This window comes from Lynx rufus, unplaced genomic scaffold (assembly GCF_022079265.1).
Source record: "Lynx rufus isolate CCGP_SWC_20201006 ecotype Redwood Valley unplaced genomic scaffold, mLynRuf1.p SCAF_4, whole genome shotgun sequence".
In the NCBI taxonomy this organism is placed as follows: domain Eukaryota; kingdom Metazoa; phylum Chordata; class Mammalia; order Carnivora; family Felidae; genus Lynx; species Lynx rufus.
In genome coordinates, this window is record NW_025814856.1 from 83,569,633 (window position 1) to 83,595,020 (window position 25,388).

Genomic DNA, 25,388 nt, shown 5'->3' on the forward strand with positions numbered 1-25,388 from the left:
ACATTTTACATAATTTTAAAAATAAATGTTAGTTCTTTTTTTTTTTAAGTAATCTTTACACCCAATGTGGGGCTCAAACTCATGACCCTGAGCCAATATCAAGAGTCACATGCTCCACCAGCTGAGCCAGCCATGGGCCTCTAAGTGTTAGTTCTTAAAAGTATATAAATTGATTACATTCTATATCATAGTCAATGAAATCCTCAGGATGGTGACATCATTTTCCGGAAGACTGTCTTTCTCCTATATATCCTATTTCCAAAAAGAAGATTACAGGGACTGACTGGATACATCTAATTGATACTGAACAGTAGGAGCTTTTTCATTCAAGGATCCATTTTTCATAGTACTACTATTTTTCCTCTTTATACTTGGTAATTTACATAAAAAGTTATTGTCAATGACCTCTATAATGGTTGTTTCTTAAATAATATTTTAAAATATTTATTGATCATGTGAATGTGTGAGTTTGCCATCATATTATCTTTCATATGTTTAGAAAACATTTTTTTAAATTTTTTTTAACGTTTATTTATTTTTGAGACAGAGAGAGACAGAGCATGAATAGGGGAGGGTCAGAGCGAGAGGGAGACACAGAATCCAAAGCAGGCTCCAGGCTCTGAGCTATCAGCACAGAGCCTGACGCGGGGCTCGAACCCACAAACCATGAGATCATGACCTGAGCCGAAGTCAGACGCTTAACTGACTGAGCCACCCAGGCGCCCCTAGAAAACATTTTTGAGAGGTTTTATTATAAATATAGTTTTGGATATTGTGACTGTGAGCTGCATACAGTTTTGTTTACAACATATTATTTTCTGTCTGGGGATTGCACTGGAATCTTGTGTGGCACAAGAAAAAAGAATATGAAACAAAATCAATATCTCTACTGTTTTGTAATACAAATTACAGAGAGTAAGCACAGACCACATTTTGCGACTGGTGGGAATGTGCCGAGTTGAGGATGTGAAAGCTGGAGTTGCTGCACCCCCAAAAATTGGTTTTGCTTTTCTTTCCAATAAGTTTCCCAAGTATTCTCTCCACTATTTCATAAATAAAAGTTTTTAATTTGTTTGAAATGGCAATCAGTGATTTACTGAACACTTAAGGAGATACAGAAACATGAACACAGGAGGAAACAGATTATATGTGTGTCCTCCTGAGAATTGAAAAGCAAATTCATCCTGGACAGTGATTTAGGAAACCATGTGCAGCTATGACATTTTTCACAGATGTGATTTTCAGTTTCAAAAGCCTGCTTTTAAAAATCTATTATTTAAAATGACACAGCGTTCAGTGCCATTCAGGGAGATGGTAGTAAACAAATAGGTTCTTGTTGTCATTTTGTTTTTTGCCAAAGGAATAGCAGTCTCTTTTATGTCACTAACTAAACTGACTCCCAAACAAAGAAGGAATTTAATGGGATTCCCAAAGCATGTCAATACAGATTAACCCTATGGCGTCTCTGCTTTATGGAACATTTAGCCTCTGGAATGGCGAACTTCTGGCCGAGAAACCTATAAACAAATACTATTTGTAATATGAAAGTTTGCTTTTATTTCAGCCAATGTTTGTTTATACGGTAGAGGTAGTATGGGATAATGGCAATAGCTGTGCAAGGTGACAGGACTACGCGACCATAAGCATGTTAATTTGTCCAGGGTGCCTCAGAATCTCTATGAAGTGGGGTGTATCAAATGCTCACAAGGTGGCTATGATATAATATATACAGGCACCATGGCGAAATGATTAAGAGCAAGGACGCTGGAGAAAGACTTGTGTCCACAAAAGCATGAATCTTGTGAGTTTTGCTGATGACTTGCATTCCTAGGGTTTATTATTATTATTTTTTAAGTTATTTATTTATTTATTTTGAGAGAGGGAGAGAGAGAGAGAGAGAGAGAGAGAGAGAGTCGGGGAGGGGCAAAGAGAGAGGGAGACAGAGAATCCCAAGCAGATTCTGCACTGTCAGTGCAGAGCCCAACACGGGGCTTGAATTCACAAACTGTGAGATCATGACCTGAGCCGAAACGGAGAGTCGGACACTTTAACCAACTGGACCACCCAGGGGCCTCTCTATTCCCATGCCAAGCATATGGTATGTGCTCTACAAAGATGTGTTGAGTAAATGGAGTCAAAGCATCTTGGCTTTGTGAATTCTGGAATATGTGACCACAAACAAATTACTTACTTCTGCAAGCCTCAGTTTCCTAAAGTGAGAATTAAATGAGCACGGCATAAATGCTTCATATATTAGCTATTACTGTTCAGGTAACCTGAACACAGCCTGAACAAAGCTGGCACTCACTATGTGGTAACTATTGTTACTAATTTGAATTTACAATCAATATGCCGTCTATTTTAAAAGACATTATTAATGAGGGTGATATTATGAATTAAGGAAACTACTCGTTTTAAACAATATTATTCATTGCAGAGTCTTTTGAAAATTGCTCAACATAAGACATTATGAATACTTTTAAGCATGTTTAGAGGTGAGCATTCACTCACAGTTTAAAATTCCATTGCTTAAAAATGCTTTCTCACATTGAGGAGGGCACCTGTTGGGGTGAGCACTGGGTGTTGTATGGAAAGCAATTTGACAATAAATTTCATATTAAAAATAAAAATAAATAAATAAATCAAAATGCTTTCTCAGATGTTAACTTTTTCTCATTAAATATCACTGTAAATAATAAAAGGAATCAGTGTTGATACATTCATCAAAGGAAGCAGTTCTGAAAAGTGTGGGAAATATAGTTGACCCATGTGTTCAGTACCAAAAACAACAAAATAACTTCTCACCTTCTAAATGTAAAACTTGTTATGTATTGAGACATATAAAGTATTTTGTAATACTGCATAAATCAATAACTATTTTAAAATATTACTGTACAGAAGACCAAAAAAATTACTCGCTATCTTAATTCAAAACCCACAGTACATATATATATATATATATATATATATATATATATATACACACACACACTGTGGGTATATATATATATATATATATGTTTTTATTTATTTTTGAGACCAAGAGAGACAGAGCATGAGCAGGGGAAGGGCAGAGAGAGAGGGAGACACAGAATCCAAAGCAGGCTCCAGGCTCTGAGCTTTCAGCACAGAGCCCGACATGGGGCTCGAACTCACAGACTGTGAGATCATGACCTGAGCTGAAGTAGGATGCTTAACTGGCTGAGCCACCCAGGCACCCCTGTATATTTTAAATGTATGTTTAAATTAACATTTCAGCAAGGTAGAGTTCTCCTCTCATATTCAGAAATATATACATATGTGTTAGGTATTTATATTTATATATTTAAATTTTATACAAAGAACCACAGGGTCCTTCTGCTTTGTTTTCCTTATTTTCTGTTTTATCACAATCTTCATCTCACAAGAGACAGAATTCAGTCAAGTGTAACAAGGGGTGTTGCCTACCAAGGGAGACCTCCCTGTAAATGACTCTCACAATGTTACCAGAGGGAAATTCTCACTGATGCCAGCTCTTCTTATTTCCCAAATCTATCTATCTTCCCTTCTGTCTGTTTTATCTTTCTCTTAGCTTGCTCTACTTGCCTTTCTGTCTTCTTTCTTTACCTCAACTTTGCTCCAGGACTGCAAACTTTTATATTACAAATACTATTTGTTTTCTAAGTTTCTTGGCTAAAAAATCCTGGGGCCTACCATGGGTTAGTCTCTAGATTATTGTCCCACCATGCTCCTTCTCCTGTCACTGTCTCCTGCTCTATCAGACTGTTTCCAAGGGTCTTTTATATTGACAAAAGAATTCATTGTGGTATCACTTAAAAAGCACACACAGGTCAATGACAGCGGGCTGAAATGCTGATTTTGTCAAATGTAGTTAGGAAGGAGAGGGGCATTCCAGAGCAAAGAGTGAAAACAGTCTGGAGGGAATCCGGGAAAACTGAGGGAAAAGTAAAGCAGAGTGGGAGTGACACGCAGGCAGAGAGAAAGGAAAGCACAGTGCAAGTGGTAATGGTGTGGAAATGGGGCACTAGATGAAGACACCAATCCCTCCCTAGTCTGATTTTTGAGCTCATTGCACTGAGTCTTGAGATTCAAATGTAAGCGTTTCAAGAAATGAACAGATAGGGCTTGGAGTGGTCCATGGGGAGGCTGGAGTGGGGGGTGTCTTCATTCTGTGGAGAAACCTTTAAGAAGGGTATTTGCACCTGTCTTCTATAGGAATCTGCTTCCCGTCACACTCCCATTTCAGTCTTAACTCAAGGCATCTTCATTTCCCTAAACTCTGGGTGGGTCTCCCCATGATCAGCTTTCTTGCCAAAATGAAATTGTCTCCTCTTTTATATCTTAATTGTCCACTTCAACCTATCTCTACTCCTCTTGCTCATTCATTCTTCTCTGAAGTAACAGGAAGAAAATAAACAAAGAAAACCCCCTGCCTGTCTTTCAAAAGCACTAATGATCTAGGAAATGGAAACAGAGCAATAATGTCACAGGATTCTCTAACAAATGCTTACTTCTCTAGTAGGGTCTTCTCACTAGCCCTGATAAACTCAGGGACTGGGTCTTTATAACAAAAGTTCCTATACCTGGAATGCTGTGTCTACACATTGCCAACTCTATGTGACCTCACCTTCCCTATGATGACTCTTTTTATTACTTAAGTCTTTGTTCAGTAAGTCCTTCTTTGCATAGTATCACAAAACTCAGAAATTAGTTGTCTGCCAATTGTTTATGCCTCTCTTCCCCAAATTGAACAACAGATCTCAACACTAAATTTGAGAACACGAACAACATCTCATGAATCTTTGAATTCTGACACTGGTGACTCACTAGAGTATTAACAGAATCATTTTGGTAGATTTTCCCAAGTCCTGACAAAGGCTCATCATTTACTACATACCATGAGCACAATTTCTGTCTTCCAAAGCCCGTTTTCTTCACAATCCCAAAAATCTGACATTACTTAAAAGAGAAAAGATCATTTTGTAATCACAAAGATTTTTATAATTGAATTATTGGAAGCCTTGAAAGGAAACAGTTCTTTAATCTACTTGTCATGCTGGTTTTCCTTTACTAATGCCACATACCCTTATTCCCCCTGTATTATATAATAAAAAGTGTATATTACCAGTCTCCTTCTTCTGAATATTAATTTTCATGAACATCAATGCATGAACTCACATCTAGGGTTTATCCTTTGAATGATTCCATGCTGTACTTATCAATAACAAAATTATGTTTTAGATTTAGATACTTTTGAGCATTTAAAAAAATCTATATGACTTTCTCTTTCCCAATTAACTGATAAAAGATATCTTTGGGTCATTGATTATAGCAATAAAAATAATGCAAGAGTTTTTTTTTTTAATTTACAAGATCTGTCAAAAAGTAAATAGTAGGGATTCATTCTTTGCAAATCACTGTATTTCTCATCCCATGTTGGAGTCAAGCAGAGCACCAAGTAATTACCTCATTATACATTCCCTTGGACACATGTATCAAAGTTCCCACCTTCACATAAGAATTAAATATTGGTATGTGGTAACATTTCAATTTCACAACTGAGTTCTGCCTACAGAGATCTAAGTCACAAATCACTCCAGGTTGGGTAAGGAATCCAGTTTTAATATTTTTTCTTGAATAATCAGAGTTTACACATTTTTATCTACTGTCAGCTCTGAAAACTTCAGATTCTATTAATTTTTCTGTTTGAGTCTTGTTTGAGGGAATGTGTTGAAGGAATACATGTTGCTCATTTACAATATTTTTAGTTTTTATTTTTCCTAATTAACCTTTTGATTGTCTTATGCACATCAACAATTTAATTTTGTGCTGAGATCTTCACCTTAGGAGTTTTTTTTTTTTTAATGGTTCTACTCCTAGAAGATAAAGAAAGGAAAACTTTACTAACAGTATTGGTAATAAAATATTTTAAAAATCAGTTTGGAAAAAAAGTCCAAAAAGAAAGAAAAGATTAGGTTGAGTCCGTATCACCAGGGAGTTCAAGATTAGCATTTCGGTTCCTTTGGCCAGTCATAAAGATGGTCAGCAAAAATAGGATAAAATTAATAAAAAATGAGTGTGATGAACTATACAATACAAAACCAAACAATTTTATTGACATCTGACCTCTGCGTGAAGACCTTGCAATGTTGCCTTTTGTGACAAGTAAGAATTTTGCACTAAATAGCTGCATAATTAAATGTGATGGAGGATGTTTCCAGCAATCTGACTTAAAAATGGGATTACCTCATTTGAACTACACAGAAATCTTGACAGGGTAGAGTAAGCATTTCCCATGACAGGTAGATTATGTCTAACTCAATAGTAATGCCACATAGAGATTTACCTTTTTAGTCATGATTATAACAAATTTTACAGTGTAATTGTCTCACTTGATTTATAGCTATAATCTAGGACCCTTAATTATATTAAGGCACTGTCCATTATTCTCTCACAAAGAAGAAAGCTAATAGCAGAAACAGTAAAATTCAGTATTTTATTTTGACCAACGTCTCTATGTGCTACATCATTCTTATGCAGCTATGATCTTCATGGCAACACCCAAAGAAATGTGTGACACTCACTCTATGAAGTAGACTTCACCCTTCTCTGTATAGGCCATTTCCCAGTTATCAGGCAATGGGTCTGACTCCTCATTCTCTTCAGGTTTAGTTGGTTTTGCATCATCCATCTGCTCCTTCAGCTCTTCGGGCTGACTGTATACTGGTGCAGGATAAGGCTGGGAGGGTGTCTCCCCTGAGGCACCTGCACTCTTGTCTTCATGTTCACTGGATTCTACAAGAGAACAAGAGCATGCGGTCAGTCACTCTAGCCACAGTAACTTCTCAGTGATGTGGAGTATGATGCACCAGGGTAAATAAGCTCTAGGAAGGCTAATAGGAAAAGCATCATTGCAAACATCTCTGACAATGATCTCTAGGCCTATCTGAGTTCCCCTTTCACTTCTCATTCTTCTCTATCCTTCATCTAATTATTGCTGATTACTGAACTGGAGGACCATTTCACAACACAGGTGTGGTAAGCAGAATAATGACTCCTTAAAGATGCTCACATCCTACTTCCTGGAACCTGTGAATGAATGTTACCTTACATGGCAAAGGAGAATTCTCAGATCTGATTAAACTAAGGGCCTTGAGGGGCGCCTGGGTGGCGCAGTCGGTTAAGCGTCCGACTTCAGCCAGGTCATGATCTCGCGGTCCGTGAGTTCGAGCCCCGCATCAGGCTCTGGGGTGATGGCTCAGAGCCTGGAGCCTGCTTCCGATTCTGTGTCTCCCTCTCTCTCTGCCCCTCCCCCGTTCATGCTCTGTCTCTCTCTGTCCCAAAAATAAATAAAAAACGTTGAAAAAAAATTTAAACTAAGGGCCTTGAGACTGGGAGATTATCTTCAATTATTTAGGTGAGCTCATTGAAATGACGAGCGTCCTTAAAAGTGTAATAGGAAGACAGAAAAGGAGGGTGAAGGGGAGATGTGACACTAAAGAATGGCCAAAGAGATACAATGCTGCTGGCTTTGAAGATAGAAGGGGACCAACCAACCACAAGCCAAGAAATGTGAATGGCTTCTAGAAGCCAGCAAATCAAGGGTATAGATTCTCATCTAGAGCTTCTAGAAAGTAACACAGTCCCATTGACACTTTGATTTTAGCCCAGCAAGACCCATGTCAGAGTTCTAACCCACAGAGCTGTAAGGCAGTAAATTTGCATTGTTTTAAGTCATTAAGTTTGTGGTAATTTGGTATAGCAACAAGAGAAAATTAATACAACAGAGTAAAACCTAAAAGAGATACATATATTAAAAGTAATTGGTAACAGGCTTGGAGGACAGACCCAAGAATCTGAACATGTAGGTAGCACAAGCTCCAGAATGAGGAAAAGGAACACATAGAGAAGAAATAATAACTCAACAACAACAAAAAAAAAATAGAAGAAAATTTACCTAAGATGAAGAAACACTTGAGTTTGCAGACTGAAATGGTTCACTGAATCTGACGCCAGATTAATGAAGCACATAGACTCCTAAACACATCTAGGTGAAATTTCCAAACTCCGATGTTAAAAAGCAACTTTAGTAGCTCCTGCACTGAAGAAACATGATTACTTACAAAGAAAAGAGGAACAGAAGAACATGAGATCTTTCATCTGTGATACTCTAAGCTCAAAGAAAATAAGGTAACATCTATAGTAACTTGAGAAAAAAAAGTACAGCAACTAAAGTAACTTAACTCTACCAAAATATTATTCCTCTATCCAGGCAAAAGAAAGTCATTTTAAACATACAGAAGTTCTGAATAGGTCCTATCCATGCATCCTAATTAAGGACAACATTTGAGAAATTACTCTAACAGGATCATGGGGATTCAATCAAGGCAGATATCTCAAAATAGGGAGAGAAAAGGAGAAAATAAAAATTAAGAAGTAAATCCTGCATAATATACCTAAATATAAATGGACGATGATCACATTTTTGGAAATTTGTAATAGGTGTTCAAAACAAATTTGTGTAAGACAAGAAAACATTATATGGAAAATCTAATACCGGCATGGACTTTAAACTATATGTTGGTTAAGTTCAGGTTCTAGAGGGTGGAGAAAAGGTAGGGAAATAAAGACATTTTAAAGGTCTGAAAGGGGCACACCAGAAAATGGGTAAACAGGATCATTTTAAAGTCTACCTTTCCACGGGATTAGATTATTGAGCAAGTGTTGTGGTCAAGGTGTAGACGTAATAGTATAATGAGGATATTTAAAAAAAAATTTTTTTTCAACGTTTATTTATTTTTGGGACAGAGAGAGACAGAGCATGAACGGGGGAGGGGCAGAGAGAGAGGGAGACACAGAATCGGAAACAGGCTCCAGGCTCTGAGCCATCAGCCCAGAGCCTGACGCGGGGCTCGAACTCCCGGACCGCGAGATCGTGACCTGGCTGAAGTCGGACGCTTAACCGACTGCGCCACCCAGGCGCCCCAATGAGGATATTTTTAAAATATCACCTAATGTATAGTCTCTCTGAGCTATTCAGAATTTCTTTTTCTTCCCATTTAGCTTTTCTGCCACTAACGAGAGACTATGAGTCTTAGCTGTCAAAGAAGAGTAGATTTGGTGTTGTCTAGAAAAAGAAATATTTTGGGGTAAATAAAAAGAAAGATATAATGCAGAGTAAATTCCTGCAAGATAAGATGGTGTGATTGGGAGAGAAATTCAAAGGGGGAAATATTCAGGTTTAAGACACTGCGTGGTTCATTCAGGGATTCAGCACCACTGTCTTCAGGTTTGGTTTGGGTGTGATGTGGTAGTGATGAGCAAAGGGAAACCACAGAAAAGTTCAAGGGAGCCCAAAGGAGAAGAGGCCTCTGAACTGCTTTAGTTTAGCACTTTGGGAGAGATGTTTCCTGCAGAGTGGCTCCACATCTCCACTGGTGGGTCAGAACAGAGATAGTGAATAAAAAAAATTGGCAAATACCACTCCAAGACTCCCCTGTGGTATGGATGTCACCAAAAGTCCAAGTATTCCCCAGTGGGAGATTTGGAAAACAACTCAAGAGTAGAGAACCAGGAGACCTGCAGAGTCACTATGGCTTCCTCATCTGTAAGCTGTGGTAGAGACACCTTAACCCAAACACTGGAAGGAGAGTCCTATTGACAGATGCCAGTGTAAGGATAGGACAGTCAACTTAAAAATATGAAAGTCTACAACCATTTGGGAACATAACCAATAACTATTAACATTAAAAATATACATATACAAATGCACATGTTCTTTGGCAAAGTAATCCCACTTAATATATATCTCTATCTATGGGAATATATCCTCTATAGATAGATAGATAGATAGATAGATAGACAGAAATATATCCTCTAGAAAAAAGGTGTTATGGTATAAGAATACATATATAACAATATATATTGCAGTATATGTAATAATAAAGCCCTGAAAATGGTTTTAATGCCTAACAATGAAAATATGATTAAGTAAATTGTGGTTATCATTACCATGGAAAACTGCAGTTTAAAAACAATGAATTAGATGTGTATCTATTGAACTGAAAAAGATGCTCATAATTACTACTCAAAGAGTAATCCAAGTTGCAAAGTAATATATATTGTTAATCCTATCTTTAAAAAATAAGCAAACACCAAGTTCTCTTAGATATATGCATATAGCTTTGCATATAATTATATGAACATGAAAAAAGGATGGAAGATGTACAATGTATTGCCAAATTTGATTACTTAAGGATAGTAAATTTAGATGGGGTGGAAGAAGTCGTGTTTATGTATCTCTGCATTCATTGGCTGTCTATTATATTTATAACTTTAAAAATTAATAAAGGTAATTTACAAGGAGTTAATTAAAGTTGAATGCTACCTTTGTCTCAATCAGTTGCTTAGATCAATGTTTTCCCTACATGCATCAATCTCAGAGGGCTATATTAAGGTATCTATAAGAATTAGGAAGCACAAGAACATGTTACCAGCTTTCATGGTTTTGCCCTTAAAAAGAAGACTTTATTAAAAGAATATGGATGCAGTCTTCCAGCTGATTCCTCATAAAGAATTGACCTTTGTAAATATGTGGGAAAGAAGCAGCAAGAAAAGATACCATTGCTCTCTTGAGATGCTCATTGCTGTACCTTATTACATATAATTACCAATACACGAAATACACTGCTCTCAGGTGTTTCCAAATGTCATGTTGTATTTGAAAAGTTAAAATTTCATGTTCTGAAATATTCACTCATTCAATATTCACTTAGTCAATATTTATAAGCACGCAATTGTCAGGAACTCAGGACAGAAGAATGAACAAGAGAGGCATGATCCCTGCTCTTGTGGACCTCAAAATATGTCAAGATGTGTAATCTTTAAACAATTTTAAGTGTGATGAATTCTTTCCCAGGCAAATCTGTGATATTATGCATATACATTCACCTGATTTTATATAAAGAGTCAAGGAAAGCCTTTTTTCCCCAATGTGCTACTGACCTGAAACTTGAAAAAGAAATCAAGAGACTTTTTTCAGAGGAAGGTAATGGAGAAAAAAAAATCAATAAACAAGGGCTTAATTAGGCAAAGCCTTAGAAACCATGTTCAGAATTTGGGGCTATATCCTAAAAGCAATGAGAATACGTTGATGTATCTTAATCAAGGAGACAACACAACCAGATTTTCATTCCCCACAAAGATTCCCCTTAACTATTCTGGGGTTTTAAGAATGGCAAGAGTAGATATTTACAGATCAGTGGGGAGTTATTTTTGTGCTCCAGATGAGAGATGATAGTGGCATGGGCATGGAATGAGTGGACTGAAAAATATTTAGAGGGTAGATTTGGTATGATTAAAAAAAACTGGACAGATAAGAAAGAAAATGAGACGTCACAGTAAACCTGGTGGCAAAGCCATTCACTGAGATAGAAAATATGACAGAAGGAGCAGGACTGTGTGGGGAGATAGGGGAATATGTGTATTGTTTTGGGCACACGGAGACAGAGGTCCATGCCAAACTCACAACGGACATGTCATGTCAAAGAGTGCTTGGCTGGAGAGAATCAATTGAAGAAACAACAGAATATGGCTAGACTGTATTATAATTTATGCCAGGGGAGTGAATGAAATTGCCTGGAGAGGCAGTGTAGCAAGTGGAAATCGGAATCCCTAGAGCAGCTGTCTGAGGAATTCCCACATTTAAGAGTCAATGAGAGGGGCGCCTGGGTGGCTCAGTCAGTTGAGCGGCCGACTTCGGCTCAGGTCATGATCTCGCGGTCCGTGAGTTCGAGCCCCGCGTCAGGCTCTGTGCTGACAGCTCAGAGCCTGGAGCCTGCTTCAGATTCTGTGTCTCCCTCTCTCTCTGACCCTCCCCCGTTCATGCTCTGTCTCTCTCTGTCTCAAAAATAAAATAAACGGTAAAAAAAAAATTAAAAAAAAATAAAAATAAAAATAAAGAGTCAATGAGAGAATGATTAGGAAAGAACAGTCAGGAAAGTAATAGGAAAACCAGTTGATCTTCATGCCATAGAAGCCAAACAAAGGGCAATGAGGAGGAAACACTACCTTTGGCCAAAGCTTCTAAATAGTCCACAATATAAGGGCATCAAATCTATTGAAATTAATGACACGGAGGAGGTCACTGGAGTTATTAGCTACCAGTTATGGTAGTAGTTATAGTGGAATGGTGGGTGCAGAAACCAGGTTGGAATGGACTAAAGAGTGAATGAAAATATATAATATGCTGACAGAGAATTCATTCAAGAAGCTTAGATATGAATAAATATACTTTTTTTTTTACTTTAAGTTGAGTCTTTGGAGATGTCTACAATTATATTTATTGATGTGCCAGAGATTATGGTGACAATTTCTCTCAGTTTGTCTAACATGTGTTTAACTCATTCATTCCTTTATTCTTATCTAATGGATTAATCATTACATTAGCGAACACGAATTTAATACCTACAATGTGCAAGATACTTGAAAAGAGGTTAATAGGGGAGAGAAGAATTTTATCAGGCTGGGTTGATAGGAAGTAATCAACTAGTAATGAACTGTAGTCAACTGTAAGTAATCAACCAGTAATGAACTGGGTTGATAGGAAGTAATAAGTAGCACCTACTTTCTCTATCTGAACAAAATAAGAGAAAAAAATGAGTAAGGCAAATGGAGAACTGTAACATTCCCATATTTACTATTCATAAAGGCCAATCTATGGATGTAGTTTATGGTCAGAGTCAAGGGCTTCTGGTGAAACCCACAATCAGGCAAATTGTATCCACAGGCAGCACAGAACCAGGGCAGGCTGCCCATGCAGGGGCAGAATCTATTTTCAGAAGATGAATGTAGAACATTAAAAGGAAGAAAAAGATGAGTTGAGTCAAGCAGGCCCAAATATCCTTCTAAGATGCATCATTCAGATAAGTCACGCCCATTCTGTCTGGGTAGCGTAGGTTAAGGTGCCAGGAGAGTGCAAATTAAGTACCTTCTTTGACATGTAAGACAACATGGTGGATAGAGAGGAAGTACCTCCCCCCAACTCTAGGTAACTACATACAGTACTATCATAATGATTTACTAAGTGATATTCAATGACACTAAAGAGTTATATACAAATTTCTAGGATGGCAATATAGCATATGGAAATAATAATACCTAAGGCAACTGTCTGAAGAATTCCAATACTTAGCACTCAGCGAGAGAAGGAACTGGCATTCCATTTCCTATATTACTATGACAGTGTTGTTAATTAATTAATTAAACATTTGTTGAGACCCTACTAAGTGCCAGGCACTAGGTTAGGCAGTGGGTAGTCAAAGAGAATGTGGTCCAAATGGTATGCATTGTTAGTTTGCTAGGGCTGTCATAACAAATACCACAAACTGGATGCCTTAAACAATAGAAATGTGTTATCTTACAGTTCTGGAGACTAGACATCCTAAATTAAGGGTTTGGCAGGGCCATGATCCTTCTGGAGGCACTAGAGAAGGATCTATTCCAGACCTGTCTGCTAGCTTCTGGTATTTACTTGGTTTATGGTAGCAGAATTCCAGTCTTCATATGGCGTTCTTACTGTGTACATGTCTGTGTCTCGATTTCCCCTTTTTATGAGGACACAAGTCATACTGGATCAGGGGCCGGCTTACTCTAGTATGACTTCATCTTAACTAATTGCATCTACAATGACCCTATTTCCAAATAAGTTTGATTTCTAAGATTCTGGTGACTTGGACTTCAGTATAGAAATTGGGGAAAGGGCTCAATGCAACTACTTACATAATATATTAGGTGAGTTCAGCTTACAATTCACTGAACAGTCATGCTACCTCATAATAGTTTCCCTGCTTCATAAGAAAAATAGAAGATAACTTTACTGCATTTTGGATAATATGATTAAGTCTTTCTTCTCTGAGGCTTATTATTTTTAATCAGATATGTTGGGTAATGTATAAGTAACTGAGAATGTACCCATTAAGAACAGAATGGATTTAAAAAAAAATAGACTAGTTTTTAAAAAATTTTAAGTTTACAGCAAAATTAAAGAAAAGTATAGAGATTTCCCATATATTCCCTGCGTATCCTCCATGCATAGAGCCTCCCCATTACAAATATCCCCCACCAGTGTGGTACATTTGTTACAACTGATGAACCTACACTGCCACATCATTATCACCCAAAGACCATAGATTAAATTAGGGTTCACTGTGGATGATACATCTTATGGGTTTAGACAAATGTATAATGCTATGTATATGCCATTATAATATCATACCAAGTTTCACTGCCCTAAAAATCCTCTGTGCTCTGCCTATTCATCCCGGCCTCCCCCTCTAACTCCTGGCAACCACACTGATGCTTTTACTGTCTTCATAGTTTTGCCTTATCCAGAATGTCATATGGTATAGAGCCTTTTCAGATTGGCTTCTTGCACTTAGTAATGAGATGCACTTAGTAATATGTATTCAAGTTTATTGAATGTATTTTAATGGCTTAGAGCTCATTTCTCCTTAGGACTGAAAACATTCCATTATCTGGATGTACCACCCAAACCGATATTTACTAATAAAAGGATGGGAAAGAACAGATCTTACATGCCAACCAAGGGTGCACGTATAGCCACTCCTGTTGACATGCCTCTCTCTCCTCTCACGGACTTCAGCTTAGACAAGCATGGGTGTAGATGTGCCCGCACACAGACCTCATATATGTCAGATCTACAATTTGGGAAGTCCTGGACTATTTAAATTTCGACTAAGAAGGGACCAAATAATCCAGGTATATGCTTTACTTTTAGAGCCCTGTGAAGCTATTTCTTGATTGAAAATAGCCATGTAGAATTGTCCTTTTTGACTTCCAAGACAAATTTCTCAGTCTGGTCTTATTGTTAAATCTAAACATGAATTTTTGGATATGTAAATGTAATTTTTTCCTAAGATGCTTGCTGCTGAAGTGAACAGACTTTATCAAACACTGACATTTTTTCTGAGTATTCCATCTTGCATTTCTAGGTCACTTAGATGCCTTATGAACCAGAGCAAGGCATGTTTTGTTTTGTATCACTAACAATAGAATCAAAGAATATTTCAATAAAGAAGGAACATCTCTTTTTAAAGAATGATAATGATAAAAAAAATTTCCTTTGACCAGAACTGTTGAATTTCCTAGAAGCTCTACAAAGACATTGAGACACAAAACAGACATTGACAATGTAGTCTTATAAAGGAGGACCTATAAAAAACCATATTTTACGTACACCTTTGCTGTTGTGAAGGTTTAAGAAATATAATTTCTTTCCTCTTTCCTAATGTAATGGTGTTTTGTTGGATTTAGCAAATGCTTTTCTTCTTCACATAAGAAAATAAGAAAAACCCAAATATCTGTACATTGTAGAGGGACTGCAAGCCATTTAATTGGAAGAGAATTAAATGTATGCATTTTTACATAATTCAGTCCACCTCACATAAATTCTATAGCTCTGGTCTAGTCTAAGGTGTTGAGATACAAGAATATGTATTGTTGCCATTCCATTTGCTTACACATTTATCGCCCTACAAATATCTAACACATTGCCTTTTGGACACAAGACTAAGAATAAATCAGAATGCCATTGTTTTGAATGTCCCACTCAGTTTTATTAAAGAATAATCAGAAACCAAGATAAATCCATTTCAAGAAGAATGCCTGTTTTATATGTTATCCATATTTTCACTTGACATGGGCTATGCATATAGTTAATGTTGAAATTTATGTAATTGCCATCCTTCGAAACAAGGGAAAAACAATGTTTTTAAGCTAGACAGGAAATTGTTGATTTTATTTCTTGAACTGTCATAAAATTTGAATTTCCAAAATTTGGTTTACCCTGTGAGAGCTCTGGGATTTATATTTCTAATGGCTATGTGACAAATTTTAATGAATCTAATCATTTGTTTCCCTCCTGTCTTCATATTATTTCTTTAGAAATAAGCATAGCTAGAGAGCATTTGAGGGAAAAAAAAAGATTGTGAGGAACACATTTGTAGTTGATAAGAAAAGAGAATAGGAACAATCTGAGATAATTTTTTTCTTTTGATTTTTGTTTAGTGCTTCTAAGGTAACAACAAACACACTCCACAAGAAACAGAAGAACATAATTGCTAAGGCTGGTGTCAGACTGCCTGAGTTTGAATCTGTTCTTTACAGTCTGAGGTTGGGGAAATTATTTAATCACTCTGGGCATGTCTCACTTTCCTTAAGCATACAATAGGGATAATAACATACCTCCGTATAAGCACTAGATGTGGCATGTATATAAATTGCTTAGAACAGTAGGTGTTCAGTAAATGTTATATATTATTATCAGTGAATTCTACTACTTCAAAAACACTAAGTAAATCACATAGTGAAATCAGTCAAGCAGCCTAAATAGTCTTTCCCCACAGAAACAAGAAGTGTAGTCAAGTTTGTATAATTTTAGATATTACTTTTTTTTTTAATATCCAATTTCTGGGGCACCTGGGTGGTGCAGTTGGTTGAGCATCTGATTCTTGGTTTCGGCTCAGGTCATGATCTCGTGATTTCATGGGTTTGAGCCCCGTGTCAGGCTCTGTGCTGACAGTGCAGAGCCTGATTGGGATTCTCTCTCTCTTTCTCTCCCTCTCTTTCTGCCCCTCCCCCACTCACATACGCTCTTCTCTCAAAATAAATAAACTTTAAAAATGCAATTTCTAACAAAAGAGATACACACAAAGCTAATATTTCCTTTTAAAAAGGTGTTTACATAAATTGAGTTTTTCTTCCTTAGTTGAGACATGTTGTGTGGTTAAGTGATTTAAAGGAAGAAAATTCTGAGGATTTTCAGAATCCACACTTTTTTTTTTTTCAAGTTCTGTATTATTCCTGTAGAGTCCTGCATTTGATTTTGCTGGGCACGAGGGGCTGCTACCGAGCAATGAACTTGGCAGCACTTTGGCACCGCTGAGGGTATAGACTGAAAGCAGAATCAGAGGCTTAGCCCCCCGATTTTATATTAGCCCAATGCTTAGTCTCCTCATACATTACTAGGGCAACCTTGGTTTTCAAGTCTTTTTAGAACAGATTGCTTCTCACTTTCGTTTCTGCTCATTTGTGGTAGTGACCAAAGTGGTGGAGCATGAAGATTTACCTTGCTTTCTTGCAAACTCAGTAATCTCATCAAAAAGTGTATTTGTTATACTAATACAAGGTCTTATTGCATTTTAGTGGGGGAGGGGGCTGTCAGAGCATGGTCCTCCCTTCACTTCTAGAAGCTGAAGTTCTTAGTTAAAATTTGAACCACAGGGTCTTATAAATGAATGAACATTTCAAGGGTTGACTCTTAGATAAGAGACAAACATCGTTTCAATTGATTTTCTATTATGACCATACTATAGATTATATCCTATAGTGAAAGTGGAGAGCATTCTGTCTTCAGAAAGGAAGCAATCATGTAGTGGCCACCTGTGTTCTATGTAGCCAGTAGATTAAAAGAAGTCAAGATTATAGCTTCTTGATCACAGAGTGCTCTTACCAATTTTCCTAAACCTTCTAAAATAAAAAGAAGGTTTATACTATGGGTGCTAAAATGTTTGCATTTTAAATGATTAATGAATGAATTTTTACTCATCATTTAAAAAACTAATTACTTTTTTGATGTAGTAAAATATGCACATGGACGAAATCCAAAAGTACAAAGGGAAAACACAACACAAAGTAGGCTTCCCTCCTGTTTATACTCCCTGTGCTGTAGCTAGCCAGTTAACAAAGAAGATTACTTTTCTGCTTTTTCAGAGATATTTCTATATACACTGATTACTGACTTGCAGTGTTTCTTTTTAACTTCTTAGTTCTCCTAAAGTGTTTCTAAGTTCTAAAAAAATGCATTATATAAATTCTTTTTAAAAGTTTTTATTTAAATTTCAGCTAGTTAACATACAGTGCAATATTAGTTTCAAGTGTACAATGTAACGATTCATCCTTTCCATACAACACCTGGTGCTCATCACAGGTGCACTCCTTAATCCTCATCATCTCTTTAACTCATTCCCCCACTTTCCTCCCTTCTAGTCACCATCATTTTACTCTCTGTCGTTAAAAGTCTGTTTCTTGGTTTGCCTCTCTTTTTCCCATCTTTTGCTTGTTTGTTTGTTTTGTTTCTTAAATTCCACACGGGAGTGAAATCATATGGTATTTGTCTTTCTCTGACTTATTTGGCTTAGCATAACACTCTCTAGCTCCATCCATGTGGTTGCAAATGGCAAGGTTTCATTTTTTTTTATGGTTGAGTAATATTCCATTGTATACATATACACCTCTACTTTATCCATTCATCAGTTGATGAACCCTTGGGCTGTTTCCATAATCTGGCTACTGTAAATAGTGCTGCAGTAGATATAGGGTGAACATATTTCTTTGAATTAGTATTGTTTTATTCTTTGAGTAAATACTTAGTAGTGCAATTGCTGGATCATAGGACAGATATATTTTTAACTTTTTGAAGAAGTTCTTTACTGTTTTCTACAGTGGCTGCAAGAGTTTTCACTCCTAACAACAGTGTATGTAAGTTCTTTTCATATAAGATATGTGAAAGAGATGAGGTGAATGAGAAGAGATGGCCCTTAGACACGGTGGTAATTTATATATAATATATTTATGTAAAATTATATGTATATAAAAATAAACTTAGAATAAAATATTAGAATTAGGGAAAGTTAGGGTAATGATTAGCTGAGCTTATGACCAATTGAGGAAAGAGAAATTCCCAGTCCTTTCAAGAAATGACCTTTTATCTGTAAAATTTGTAACCAAATTGCATTTCACCTATTCAGGAAGATAGGCAGGGAAATGTGAATTACTAAGAAAACATGTTCAATACCCCCAAATTATTTTTCATCTATATCTAAAACCCTCAGTTGGTTATAGTTTCTTTGAAGCACTATAAGAACAATATGTGAAATTAAGAAAATAGAAAAGTCAAGGTCTAACCACAAGCAGAAGATGACAAAGAAAAAAAATCCAAGATTTAAAAAACTAAATTGTAAAGATTTACTAGAAAGATTAGTAGAGGGAATTATTTCCCATTAATAAGGGAGAAGAGCTGCCTTAATAAGTGTATCTTCTTTCTGCAATATTTCATTTTTAACACTTTAGTAAAAGGAGACTAGAATAATGGCAATAAAATGAATCCCCATAACTTTGAAACTGTATACGTCATTTGATTTTAATAAATGTAATGAATTTGGAAGATGTTTATTATATAGAACCAAGTCCCACAAGCCCTCAACTAACTTTGGGTGAGAGAAACTGATATAAGTATTGAAAATATTCAAAGACCAAAGCAAGATACAAATGAAATATAGGATATAAATGTGCAGAATCTTTTAGATCTTGCTTTCAAAATTCTGAAAATATTCCACGAGACTAGTACTATGTAAAACATAATAGCCCCTTGTGAAGTTTTAAGAACATCAAAAGGTCTGAAAGAGAAAAAGAAGAAGCCTTTATTTCATTTTGATCTTGATAATTCAAGTGCTATTCTTTGGGGCCAAATTGAAGTCAAGGTATTATTCGATGAGAGCAAAAGTCAATTAGGAGGGAAAATATGAGGCTGCTATTCCCAGCAATGAAGCTATGTAGAAGGAATGAGTGCACACAGAGACCTTCCCTCTTCAGGAACAAAGTCCAGGCCTCACCCAGAAATAACTAGAGCACTCTTTGTCTGGCAATAAAGAAGCTGAGATTTCACACTGAAATTATCGTCACTGCTTATGAGGAGAAACAGGAGACAAGAAAATGGAACACAGAGCGAAAATCAGACCTAGAGAGAATGGATGGCTATGATTAGAAATACGATTAAGCTTTAAGGATGCCTGGAGCACATGAAGCCACTTAAATATTGCATCCTGTCCTCAGGCTTCTGCAAGTGCTATACAAACCTGAGAGTTACCCTGGTTGTTCTTGCTCTGCACTCCTTGTTCGTCTATCAAATCTCTCTCTCCTACACATCACATCCTACACAGCTCAGAGAAGTAGAAAAATGCTCTCCACAAAGGTTGAGTGCGAGATCCCTAAAATGCTGAATCAGTTTGAGGGCACGAAGAGGTTCAAATAATGCATCGTTTTTAGTTTAATAGCAAAGTGAGCTGGCCTTGACTTGAAGTGACATTCCTGAAACTACTCATGATTTCAATTTTCCCCCCAGTGCTGTAGATAAAATTACTACTGTAGTTCATAACCATGAGCTCTAAAGTGATTATCTTATTACTTTATAATCACACTCAGAGCATTTTACAATTAGGGCAGTTTTAACTTTCAAATAATCCTTTTAAGAAAAGATGCTCCCCATTTGTAAAGGGAATATCTAATTTTAGAAGGTTGATTTAAAATAGACCCAGAAATTTGCCCCTCCAATGGAAAGATAAACCCTACTACTGTGTTTGGGAACAAGATCATAAAATTAAGCCTCCTCAGAGTGAAAAAGAAAAAAAAAAGATAAAGATCTGAGTGGATACACACATCACAGTCTCTGTGAACCCACACAAAAATAAGCAGGGGATAGGCGGCGTTGGGGTGGTTTCAGAGTGGGCTATTATTCACAGGAAAACAGCGAGATTCACTACGGAGGACATAATTCTTTTGACAGTGACAGGACCTCATTCACAAAACCAGGACTGATGGTGCAGGCACAGTCAGCGTGCCAAGCGGCACAGGACCTGGATGCGGGTCCCTAATGGTGAACTGAGATCATTGCTGAGGACACTCGGTGATCACATAAGGGACACTCTGTTTGCTCTCTGGGAGATGCAGTTCATTTGCACTAATTGCGGGCTTGGGGGCCTGGAGAAGGCGGCTCTGTGTACACATACTGTATTCCCTTTGTTGGTGAAGGTAGCTCTCACGGGCCCTGTTCCTCCTGGCATTGTGTGTGTATGTGTGTATTAACAGAGGGATTTAGCTGCCTTTAAAATATATGTGCATTTCTAATTCTTTGCACTAGACTTACTAATAGCTGGTGAGGGGAAGCTACAATATAATGGTGAATTACTTTCCGGAAAAGTTTAGCGTATAATTCATGAAATAAAAGAAATCCAAGAAAGCTTAACCCAATTACTATGGTTTATAGGATTTTCTTTTCTTCAGAAAAGTTCAATCTTAAACAAAACTATGTACTTTTTATCCACATATTTTATTTTATTTTACTTTAATTCCAGTACAGTTAACATACAGTGTTATACCAGTTTCGGGTGTAAAATATAATGATTCAACATCCACCTATCTATTTTTGGTATTTTCACAGAGAAAATGAAAAATTCTTATATCTAAGAATATACACTTAAAATATACTTCTACATAATTTTCTTTAGTTATCAAATAACTTTTGAGGGAATGGAAGATCAAGAATGTCCTATCATTTGGGGCACCTGGTCGGTTAAGCAACCGCCTCAGGAGGTTAAGCAGCCAACTTATGGTTTCAGCTCAGGTCACGATCTACCAGTTTGTTTGATGGAGCCTTGAGTGGGGCTCTGTGCTGACAGCACGGAGCCTGCCTGGGATTCTCTCTCTACCTCTCTCTCTGCCCCTCCCCCACTCATGCTTTCTCTCTCTCTCTCTCTCTCTCTCTCAAAAATATATTAAAAAAAAGCATGTCAAATCTTTCAAACTTAGAAGGAACACATGTTGAAGACCCTCAGCAGTGTAAAATGAGCATGAAATAAAGCCAATCATGTTGATGCAGTAAAGCTTTGACATTCTCTTAGAGGTTTGGTTGACTAAAGAATAAAGATTTACGAGATCTTGAGATATTTAAAGATATATACTAATCACTGACACAGCTAAACAAAAAGTAAAATTGCCCTCATCCTGGCAGTGCTTATAATGTATGTGGGGATGCCAGACATACACATTATGAAAAGTGACCTATAAATACCAGGCTAATCAGTAGCTTCCAAATGAGTGAAGGCTGTAAATAGTACTTCGATAATTCAGAGAGAGAGACAGACTCAATTTTTCATCCTGGGAGTCAACAAGTGATTTCTTAGGAATATCAAAAATTTTAGTATATTTTGACCAAAAGAATAGGAGGTTACAATGTGGAGAAGGCCTTCTCAAACACGTGGATGTGTTTTATGAGTGTGGGATGTGGATCAGAGAAGAGGTAGAGGAGGAGTAGGGACCAAAGCTAACAGAGATGTTTCAGTAAAATGTGGATTGTCCAGGGAGTCTGGGGCAGTAGAAACGGAAGCTCATCCAAGTTTTGGGAAGGATAGTTACGTGATCAAGTGCTGGTTCAAGAATCTTTCATTGATGGAGGAATAATAGGCAATCTGATAGGGATGGAGCCTGGAGGAATGTAGATCAGTTAGGGGACTGTGGTCCACAAATGAGGTGACACAGCAGTAATCTAGGATGGTGATACTTGGAAACAAGAGATTAAAACTACAGGTCCAGGATCTTTTATACCCAATAATATAGAACAAGCCTGGGGGAAAGAAGCATCAAAAAACCCAGAGCTATCTGGGTGAAAAGAAGAATTTGAAAAATCAAGCAAAGGCCTTTCTGAGTTGATCAGCTTGTCTCTTTTATGGGAGAAGAATTTAGGTAGAATGTTGTATTTAAGTTGCCATAGAAATTCCTAGCATGGGGAGTCCAGGGGGCAATAGTTAGAACTATAGCTCTGGAACACACCAGAAAAGTGAAGGCTGCAGGTAAATCTACAGTATTTGAAGCCATGCAGCTGGATGTCAACTCTAACATGATAAAGATGTCTAAATATAGATGAGGTTAATGTCAAGAAAGGTTTCCTGGGGATATGAATTTTAAATATCAGTTTAAAGACAGATTCTCTAAGATGATGTAAAGATATATCATCCTTGCAAGCATTAGATCTAACACCACAGCCACAAATTCAATAAAGGACAAATATAACAGAATACAATGTAATGAAATACACTGAGCTGAAAGACTGTGATTCGACTTGATGGAGGTCAGGAGTCATTTTGTCCTCAGCATGGTTAACAGCCCAGAGAAATGTGGCTGGAGAGAGGATGAGTTCAGGTGTTCCTGGGTCCAGATCTCAACTCTGTTACTAAATTAACTGTTACCTTAGTTAAGCACCTTTTAGCCAAATTTCAGCATATTCTTTGTTAAGTATGCTATGATTATGAGATAAGAGATAAAATACGTACACTATGTCTAGCCCATGTCATGAATTCATTAAAGGAGGGTTGCCACTATTTATTTTATTTCATTTTTATTTTTCTAACTTTTAGTAGTAACATGCATAGAACTACATTTCTAAGGATAGAACTATATTGATTCCTACCACCAAACTGACATATGTCAGAAGAGAAACATTTCTGATCTGAGACACTGAAAGATCATTCTATGGCTTTTCTAGGTGATATGGGCTACATCCATCTGTTTGATGTAATTTTGAGCAAAACGGGAACCTAGCATAAGGTAGTTCACATAAAATATATGAATATTTATTGATAATGTTAGTAGAGCTCCATGTAGAAATTATATATTTAAAGGTGGTCACCAACTTTACATGAATATGGTCTGAAAATACAAGAAATATATCATTCTAAGTATAAGTTCAAAGGAGAAAAAAGTGAAGAAAATGAGTAACAGAAGTAAATTGAGGACTCCTCTAAAATCTATTATTATTTACATAGAGAAAATAATTCATTTTGGTAAAGTGTATAAGGATTTAAAATTGGTTAGGTTTTATGTTTAAATACATACAGAATATTATAAGAAATAGGATTTTTCTTTATATCCACAGAGCTGAATAACCCCAGTTGTAGATGACTTCAAGAAATGAAAGAAATTAGAAACTTTTGGTAGGTAGAAACTCAGAATGCCACTTTTAAAGAGGTACAAGTAAAATAGTGGTCATGCGTCTACACATTGCTGAGTAACATATTTATGCCTCTATTTGGTGCTATAAGATTCAAGATAGCATAGCTGCTAAGATCATGGGTTCTTTATATACATACATATATATATATATAATATATATATATAATTTATATTTGTATATAAATATATCTTATATTTATATATATTTCCTATATATAAACTCCAGTTACTGGGCAAATTACTTAACTGTAGTGTACCTCGGTGTCTTAATTTGTAAAATAGTACCCAATCTGTAAAATCTATTAGGACAATTAAATGAACTAGTACATAGAATGAGGTTAGGGAGTTCCCAGCACATGGCAAGCATCCAAAAGAAGTTAAATTTTACATTACTTATTATCAGTATTTTTTGTAATGGAACAGAATTGCCTCAGTAAGCTTTTCTTATGCTCCAAATGTGCCTCATCAATGACACTATTTATGCTCTGAATTGACATCTGATATTAATTAGTATTATAAGCTCTTAGTCGAAATAGGGCAGTGTTAACTAAACTTTAAGCAACAATTTTCTCGGTATTGTTGAAGTTCTTTATATCTGGTGAATGTGTATGGAAAGAAAACAAAGGCAGGATAAAAAGCCCGTGCTGGAAAAAATGTGATGAGGTTCAAAAGGTGAAAAGCTGCACATATGTATATGAGAGGGAGGCAAAGTGAATCCTAAAATTTCTATTGGAGAAACATAAAAGAAAACAAGGTTTTCTAATAAGGGATGACAGAGCAATTCTCTGGTTTGGGGCTGTTTCCTCCATCTTTGAACACTGGGCAAAGAGCTGCCTAATTTATATGTCTCTTCTCCCATAATGGGAAAGAAAAAGACAGCATAGGCTTACAGAACCACTGTAAGCATCTGTAAACATCTGTGACATCTACTGACTCTCCAGAAATCCTAGAGTTGGCCTGGGCAATTTTTTCCTATTGTCCTCAGGCTAGGAGGTCCAAGGACAGACCAGTTAGAACTGGTTAAGAAGAGTTCAAACTAACCCATTTTCTTTGTGTCTTTAAACACTGACCAGCCAGAAAAACAAAACAAAACAAAACAAAGCAAAACAAAAAACAATTCCTCATGTTTAGGGTATAAATGGAAGGGAATGGTGCTTTCTAGATTCACTATGACCCCCAATTAATTTCTAGTTTACAAATCTGTGGGTCAAGAATGCTTCATTTGATTTACCCTATACAGAGTAGAAATGAATTAGAAACAAATGATTCAGGCCCAACCAAGGACAAATATTTTATGTTTTTAGCTATCAGGTGTTAACCATTAAGAAACTGTAACTGCACTTTGATCCCCAATTTCTGCTTCTTTTGTGATTATTGCTTCCACTTGGCTAAATCATTTTGTTTCTCATATCAAATATCAACTAAGGAAACTATGTACTATTAATTTAAATCTATTACATCATGAGAAGTAAATATTTTGACAAAGATATTTCAGAATTAAAAAAGAAAAAATCTAATTGCTTGAA

The 25,388-nt window shown here is 36.6% G+C and overlaps 1 protein-coding gene across 2 annotated transcripts in view; it reads right to left on the reverse strand.

The window, feature by feature from the left end:
* Positions 1–25,388, reverse strand: part of MAGI2 (membrane associated guanylate kinase, WW and PDZ domain containing 2) — a 1,354,570-nt gene that overhangs the window by 477,353 nt on the left and 851,829 nt on the right. For both annotated transcript variants that reach the window (XM_047096111.1, XM_047096110.1), the window contains exon 5: positions 6,585–6,795. In XM_047096111.1, coding sequence (XP_046952067.1) covers positions 6,585–6,795 — 211 coding nt within the window. The remainder of the gene's footprint in view (positions 1–6,584; positions 6,796–25,388) is intronic.